Source organism: Delphinus delphis, chromosome 16, assembly GCF_949987515.2.
Source record: "Delphinus delphis chromosome 16, mDelDel1.2, whole genome shotgun sequence".
Classification (NCBI taxonomy): domain Eukaryota; kingdom Metazoa; phylum Chordata; class Mammalia; order Artiodactyla; family Delphinidae; genus Delphinus; species Delphinus delphis.
Window position 1 is genome coordinate 27,221,349 of NC_082698.1, and position 7,895 is coordinate 27,229,243.

The window sequence follows — 7,895 nt, forward strand, 5'->3', positions numbered from 1 at the left end:
ACAAGCAACCGGCTTCAGTGGCCCTATTCCCCAAAATGGCCCAAGGAGTGAGTCGAGGACATTTGGACACTTGTAGCACCTACACACCGGTACACACAGCCCCCTTTGGCGGCTTACTCCCCACATCCTGCCTGGGACGCCCAGCCGGGTCAGCCAAAAGCTGGGAGGAGAGTGGCTAGGCCCTGGGACTTAGTACCCTCAGCCTGGGAGCGGCTGGTCCCGGTTTAACCCTTCCTGCCCCGGTCCAGTCTTGACTTCAGACCTCTGGTTCAGAGCTGGAAGGAAGCGCATTTGCTCATCTTAGGCAAACTACTTAAAATCCCAGAGATGGGGGAAGTAGGATGGGGCAGAGCCTCTCCTGCCTCCAGACCTAGACCACTGCGAGTCAGCTCCCCTGGAACCTCATACGTCGGGTGTGAGCAACCTAGGACGAAAAACGCGAGGAAGGCTTGGAAACCCGTGGGGAGGCGAAGTCGGGAGTACTGGCAGCAGCTCGGCTTCCCCCTCCACCTCCCCTCTCCTCCCCCGGGAGCTGCGGGAAATTATTTATTAAAACGCCGCCCGCGTTCTCATTTATTTGCGGAGAATAATCCTCGGCATTGCAGCGCGTTTATTAAACCTTTCCCGTCCCAGCAATTCTTTAATAATAAATCGCGTGTCACTTTCCAGCGACGTTATTAAAGCCAGTCCGCTGGAGCAGGTGGGGGGGGGGGTATGCGCAGCAGGGGTTCCTCCTATTCAAGGCTGTGGGGCCTGAACCTGTAGCACCGCGGAGGGGGAAACTGAGGCTATAAGGAGGCTGCACCTGAACATCCTGTAATATCTGCAAAAGTGATGGAGTTGTACGGGTTCTGGAGATGCGTGTGACCCTCTAGGATCGTGCGGAGCCTCTGCTCTGCAAGTGGGCGCGGTAGGATCGATGGGCCCACCAGGGGGCGCCTTCGAGCCCAGCTGGCCGGGAGTCGCCGGCGAAGAACAAGTCAGTGGCGGATTCCCTGGCTGCTGGGGGACCCAGACCCCAGTCCCCTTTCAGCGCGGAGCAGACCTCCTTCTCGGCCGGACGCTGAACGGCCTGACCCTCCTGCCCCCACCATACTGCTCACATCCCTATCCCTACTTTCGCGGTCAACTTAAAATTCGCCCCAAGTATCCAACCCGCTCGAGCTGTTGAGTGCTGCTGGAAACGCCGGACTCCAGCCAGGACTCGGCAACGAGAGCTGTCCTCTGACTTAGCCTCTGGACGAGTCCTGAGGTTCTGCGGGAGGGGCAGCGAAGCCCTTAGGTTGGGGTCCGGGCCACGCCCCTCCCAAGAGGCCGGGCTCCCTGCGTTGGGCCCCAGAGGACAAGCTCAGACACCGAGTCAACTACGACCTCTCCCGTTGTGTGGCGCCAGGCTTCGGGTGGAACCCAGGCGCGTAGGAGGCCTCTGACACCCACACACGGGGGTCTTGGCCTCGCCAACTTAAGCTTTCATTTTCTCCTTTAGTCAGTCAATAAACAGTTCGCCTCACCAGTGTCCCTGGGCGAGGTAAGGGGAGTGTGGAGAGAGATTTCGGGAGCAAAAGAGTACGGCTCTGTGAGGCACCTCCAGCCAGAGAAGACAAGTCACAGTTGGGGCAGACGAGAAAAAAGCTTACCATGATTTTGTCTGGGTTCGGCTGGGAAATGGGCGGCTTCGTAGGGAAATCCTAGGGTGTGGCCCATACATGTGACCAAACTTCTCCCCTCCTCCATCCAGTTTATGCTTTCATACTGGGTCCTACCCACATAGATCTGGTTTCCCATTCTGCATGGGGAGGGGACAGAGAGGCAGGCAATCTATCTCTAGACCAGCCCCAATGGAGTGCAGACTGGGGGGATACCCTCCCTCCCAACCAGATGGCTCCAACCTTCCTGCCTGGGGCGGGGGGAGGCCCCAGCTCAAGCTTCCTCTACATCTGGCAGGCATGTGCTTAAACAGCAGGACCTACAGCTTCTGGAAGCCAGAGTCCTACTACCCTGGGAGGCCTCCCAGAGAAATGCGGTCTCTGTGTGCAAATCTGCATGAACCATCTGTCTCAGTTTGTTCATAAATCTTTATTGCGTGCCTACTGTGCCTAGTCTTGTGCTAGGCATCGTCCAGTACAAAGTGGTATAATATATGGTACTGCCCTCATGGAGTTCCCAGAACGACAGGAAAATCAGACATGCCCAAATGCCCATCTTACTGCACTGAGCTAAACCACGCTCCATCGTGCCTTCCTGGACAGCAGATGGCAAACAGCAAAGAGGATTGCAGTTAGTATGTGCAATTGGGACTTAGAGAGAGGGAAATTTTCTAGAAGGTGAGTTTCAAGAAAGGGTAGACTGAGGTTAGGCAAAGACTAGGGACTAGGAAAATAACAGCAGGAGCTGTGCAGAAGGGCAGTCAGAAGACTGGCTGAGCAGAGCTGGAGGGAGGGCTGCTGGAAAGAAGTAAAGGATCCTGTTGTCTGCACCCCTTTGTGTCAGCTCCACTCCTCCCCACCTCTACCCCCACCACCCCCCCCACGCAGCCTAGAGACCAGCAGGCAGCTATTGCCTAATGCCTGGTTGGTCCACACAGGAGACTGTCCTGGCCAGAGCACCTCCTGCATGGGCCCCTCTGCATCCCACCTCCCCTAGTCGCTGCCTCTCTCCTTACCCTCCAACTTTTGTCTCTCCCACCACCATCACATCTCCCCTACTAAGGGCATTAAAGCGATCTGTGAAGGGGCCCTGCTCCCCCTTTCTAGATCTTTTCAAGAGCAGGGTTGAAAACTATCCCCACTCACCCACCCCCATGGGCCACGGCTCTGGACCTAGTAGTAATCCTCGGCCTCTTCACTCTCAGCCTCCTTCTCAGGAAAAAGGTGCAGGAATGACAGCTGGGGGATGCCTGTGGAGTTCAGCTGGTCTGCAAACACATGGGGACAAAGGAGAGGGAACAGGAAAGAGGGCTGTCAGTGCCCATGTATCCCAGTCTGTGAGAAAGCCATGCTTGTGTGTGTACCCACATGCATATACACACATGGACACACATTCAAAGGCATGAATCCACCACCTTCCCCCAGCCCCCAGAGCTCAGGGCTCTCCCTTACCCAGTGTGAGCACTGTCAGGCTAGCTGGGGCCTCAACCTGGCCGAGGGCATTGCGGGCCAGGCAGCGGTAGATGCCCTCATCGCTAGGACGCACAGCCTGGATCTGCAGCCAGCCCGTCACCTCAAACCTCTGGGGTCCACCCCTAAACTGGAGCCAGGAGGAGTCAGCAGCATCGTTCTAGAGGGACGGTGGGCTGCCCCAGGGAGGCCTCTGCTCCCTGTCCCTACCTGCACAGAGATGTGGGGGTCATCCCCTGGCAGCTGAATGTCCAAGCCGTCCTTTCTCCACTCAATGGAAGCCATGGGGTAGGCAAACACTTCACAGCCAAAGATCACATCCTGCCCCGTCACGTTCCAAATGTCATATGGATGCGACACAATCTGGGGCTCTGGGGGTGGAGATAGGAGGCCTAAGAACAGGATGGCACATCCAGCCCAGCAAGGACCCCATATACAAACCATTTTGAATGTGTTTGTGAGGGAATACATATATGCTGAAGTAAATACACATCCATAAACATGACATGACACATACACAAATGTAGCTGCAGGTACACACAAGGGTGGGAACACAGCGGTGGAAATGCACAGGCAGACAAAATGCGCAAACAAGCACAGAGACCCACACCTCAGCTTGGCAACCACACTCTGTCCCTGATTGCTCCCCTGTCCTCATTCCACCCTCTAGGCCCCTACCCTGCTGGACTTGTAAGCAACACCTCCCTCCCCCACACCCTCCCCGTTCTCTAACCAGGTCCTGCTGCCAAAGTCCCGAAGATCAGCCCTTCCCCCACCCCACCCTGGTGGCGGGGCAGTCCACGTGGCAAAGGCAAGGACACTGAAATCAATCTGGGCAGCAGGCAGAAAGCCTGGGGTCGTGGGGGGACCCTCCAGCAGCGCGTTTACTTTCCCAGCAGCCCCAGCCAAGCCAGACCCCTCAAAGGGGCTCAGGAAGTGAAGGTTACTAGAGCTGCCAAAGAAAACTTGAGGCTTGAATAGCCCTCAGCCCGCTGGGATGGGGGAGGAGGAGCTAGAAGAGTCCCCCTGCTCCACTAAGCCCTAAACGCAGAGGAAAGGGGAGCGCAGGCAGAGGCCCGGAGACTAGGTTAACTAAGCACTGGCTCTACGGAGCCGCCCAAACGAAACCGGATTGCATCTCACAGGAACCCAAGTTTCCCTGCCTGAATTCTAGTGGTCTGGGCAAAGTCTGAGAGTCTCTCTTCACTCTCTCAATTTTGAGGCCAAGCGTTGGCTATGTGCCTGCTCTCTCAGAGGGTTGGTCTCTGCCAGCCAGGTCTGGAGCTTTCACGCGCCCCAGCGCACGCTGCTTATTGACAAAGCTCCGGACCCGCACCTTCAGGCGGTGGCTTCTGCGGACCGGCCCCGAGAGCAAACTCTTATAATGGACTCGAGCCCTCCCTGGCGTCAACTTTTTCGCTCCGCTGGCCAGAGACCAATGCCGTCGGGGACCGGGGAGCAACGCCTTTTGGAAACCCAAGTGGCGGGGGTGGGGGTCGTGGGCCGTGCGTACCCGATTCGCAGGGCCCGGGGTGCGCCACGGTGAGGTTGGCGTCCGGCCGAGCGCGGGCCGCCTCCTGCAGGCGGCAGATCTGAGCGTAGGTGCGGCCGTCGGAACCGCAGAGAGGGCGCTGCGAGCGGCAGGCACACAGCGGCTCGGGCACCTCTCCGCGGCTCAGGTCGCCACCAGCGTCCAACTGGCACTCAAGCTGCTCGCCGCAACGCCCGTAGAAGTGGGCACTGGGGTCCAGGTCGCAGAGCTGGCCCTCGAGATTGGCGCATTCCCAGCAGCAGCCGCACGCGTCGCGCACCCGGCCGGCCAGGCAGCCCCGCGGCGAGGCGCACTCTTCTGGCCGGCAGGGAGCGCAGCCCTCGCCCTCCGCCAGCAGCCGTAGCCAGCCGCGCCGCAGGTAATCGGGGCCTAGGGATGGCCGCGCGCCAGCCGGGGACGGCGTCCGCACCACCAGGAGTAGCAGCAGCACGGGCAGCGGCAAGGCAGCTGCGGGCGGCTGGGGCATGATTAGCTGGAAGCCTCGAGAGCACTAGGGGCTTCAGCGCGTGCGTGGCACCCTGCCGGGGATGGAAACCAGGTCAGGAGGTCAGAAGCAACCTCCTTGTTACTCGTACCAACTTGGACCCTAGCACTGCCCCCTCCCCTGCTACCCTGGAGTCAAGTGTCGAAGGGTCATAGGAGGGGTCATCCAGTTACGCTGGGTGGTAATTGATTGGGCTGTTCTTGGGGGTTGGGGAGAGGTGAGTGGAGGGAGCGATAAAGCTCATGCACACACGCGCACCACCTCTACCACCACCACTACAAACCATCCAACTTCGAAGCTTCCTGCCCTAGAGGTGGGTGGGAATGGCTGGTCCCAGGAGGAAGGAGTTGTTAATAAGGGTGGAAGGGGGGCGGAGCGGGGGAGGTTGTGTGAGTTAGGGTGGGGGTGGGGTGATGCCCTGGGGCCCAGAGCGCTCACCTGGTGTCCGGGACTATGCCCCTCAGAGCAGCCGTGACTCCTGTCCGAAAAAGCAGGCAGTGGAAAGGAATCGGGTGGGCCCGCCTGCCACCTCTGCTCCGACTTGAGAATCTCTGACAGAGTCCACGGACTTGCACTCACAGAGCAGCTCCTCCGCCCCCTCTCCCCGCCCCTCGACGTTGCATACCCCACCCCCTCCCCTAGTTCTGAAGCTGCCAATTTCATGCAGCCGTACGGGACCCTCCTGGGCCACTTCCCCCTAGCCTGGTCCAAACTCACAGTAGTAACCGGACACCCAAGCTGGGAAAGGACTAGAGATGGGGTGGAGTGCGGGTTCGGAGTAGGGGATGGGAGGGTGTGGGGTAGCTGGGAAGTTAGAGTTGGTTGAAAGGCTAGGCCCTGTCCCATCTGACTTTACAGTCCAATCCGCTAGAGCAGCTGCAAAAATGACAAGGAGGTAGGAATTCTTGTGCCAAGTCGGGCGCTCCTGCAGGGCAAAGCCAACCAACGTCGTCTCCCCGCAGCCCAGGGGCGATTGCAGGCTTGTCCACCCCACTTCCCCACCAAGTCGCGGACCAGAGACTCGGCGTTTACTTCTGCCTCCTCACATCTGGCCTCCTCCTCCCTCCCCACATCCGGCAGGTGCTCCAACCCGAGGAGGAGCCGGGTGATTATAGAGGTCCCAGCCGACCGGCGGCCGCTGGGAGAGGTGGGCGGGGCGCCTCCCCAGTGGGCAGCGCTCCGGGTCAGAATTACAGGTTATGGTTGCTAGGCCGGCAGGGCCAGAGGCATTCGGTCTCGCGGCCGCCACCGGCGCCACCGTGGCACTTCGGGCTGGGGGCGGGGAGGAGAACATTCCTGGAGGCCCGACCTCCGTACCGGGGGTCTGCCAGGCCCCGCCCCGGCCTGCCCCCAGCGGCTTACAGAAACCGCGCTGCAGTCCAGTTTGTAGGGGGCGGAGACTGAGCTTTGCAGCCAGGGAGGGGACGTTATTCAGTCAGGCTCCCTCCGGAAGGACCTGGCCCGGGGTGGACACCGGCCTCTCCATCAACCGCGAAGCTAGCGGCTGGGCCTCGGCCTCTGGACCGCCCAGGAGGACTGGCTCCGCATGCGCACTGGGTGCCGGGGAGTCGAGCTCTCGGAAGCGGTCACTCTCTCTCCTGACCTGAACGCAGCCAAGCCTCTTCATTTAGGGGTTCCCTCGAATGGCTCTACTGAGGTGGCCGTAGCCAGATACACAGTCACCCTAGTCTCTAAAACGCAGACGCGTGAAGGGACGCAAACTTCACGCGATGTCTCGTAACTGTCGCGAGAATCAAAACAGGAAGGAAGTCTAGGAATTCAGAACAGGAAAAGCCCGCGGGTTTTAAACCGTAAAAAGAATGGGTGGAGCCCGGTAAGGCTGATAGTTGTGGGTAATTCCTTGTCCTTGGCCCTGGGGGGCAACTGAGAGTGTCGACCTGGGGCAGAAGTGAACTGTAAGAGAACTGCGGGAAGCCCTGAAAAAAAAGGGGGATGGGGGACTTGAAATTGCGGAGCTGACTAATGGAGCCACCCAAGGACAGGTCTCTGGCTCTGGTTTACAAAGTACCATGAGGGCTGAGATCGATGTCCGGGTTACAGAGCGGAAGCAATCCGGGATCTCTTAATGAATTGTTACCGGCTTCTAAAACCAGGAGCCAATATTTAAATAACAAACTCCACAGATCTAGAAACTCTTCACTTACCCACCTTGTTGTAGCCGGTTGTTTACTTTCAGTCTCTGCTGTGCTCTTTACGTCTGGTATTAGGAATTGTGACTAACTCACCACTGTATCTTGTGAACCTAGCCCCTCTCCTGGCAGCCCAATAAATTGTCGGTAAATATTTGTGGATTAAATGTGGAAGACTTTTCCTGAGTGTGAAAGTCAAGTTTAACGTGGATTTTCGGAGTCGCTGACGAAGGCTGGATAGACAGGGAACGAGCGCCCTCTGGTGGTCTTGCGGTTGGTGACGAGAACAGGACCATGCATACAGTAGGCACCAAAGTTGTTGACTCTACAGGACATCTTTTTTTATTAAGTAAAGATTTGTTTCAGGAAAACTCAACATAAAATACGTTTAGAAGGGAATTTTTTGCATAAGACACAATTTGAAAGTTTAGATACTTTCCCAGATCCCCATCATCTGACACTTGATCCACTAAGGCTCCAAAACACATTCAGTAACATCTATTCGCATCGTAAATAGTAAATAAATAAATAAATTTAATAAATTTGCATACTTACACTTTGAAAATGTTGACTCAGTTTGACCGGATCATGCA

General features: G+C 57.6%; 1 protein-coding gene across 5 annotated transcripts; it reads right to left on the reverse strand.

Moving 5' to 3' along the window:
• Positions 1-1,963: 1,963 nt before the first annotated feature.
• Positions 1,964-5,760, reverse strand: KAZALD1 (Kazal type serine peptidase inhibitor domain 1). 5 transcript variants are annotated; one of them, XM_060033604.1, is made up of 6 exons: positions 5,591-5,760; positions 4,630-5,186; positions 3,327-3,487; positions 3,099-3,246; positions 2,820-2,914; positions 1,964-2,441 (listed from the first exon to the last, which is right to left on the reverse strand). In XM_060033604.1, exons 2-5 carry the CDS (start codon positions 5,132-5,134, stop codon positions 2,820-2,822), a joined length of 909 nt encoding a protein of 302 aa, XP_059889587.1. In that variant the 5' UTR covers positions 5,135-5,186; positions 5,591-5,760; the 3' UTR covers positions 1,964-2,441. The 5 variants fall into 5 exon arrangements, with proteins under 5 accessions (XP_059889587.1, XP_059889586.1, XP_059889584.1 ...); XM_060033603.1 differs by having other exon boundaries at positions 1,964-2,444; XM_060033601.1 differs by having other exon boundaries at positions 2,797-2,914.
• Between the last annotated feature and the right edge of the window lie 2,135 nt (positions 5,761-7,895).

Bases quoted from the DNA above. Each gene is read 5' to 3' on its own strand.
- KAZALD1 (XM_060033604.1), bottom strand. From the start codon at position 5,134: ATGCCCCAGCCGCCCGCAGCTGCCTTGCCGCTGCCCGTGCTGCTGCTA. The intron at 3,488-4,629 runs GTACGCACGGCC...CTCCACCCCCAG, and splicing joins CCCCGGGCCCTGCGAATCGG to AGCCCCAGATTGTGTCGCAT. The intron at 2,915-3,098 runs GTAAGGGAGAGC...ATGTGTTTGCAG, and splicing joins CCTGACAGTGCTCACACTGG to ACCAGCTGAACTCCACAGGC.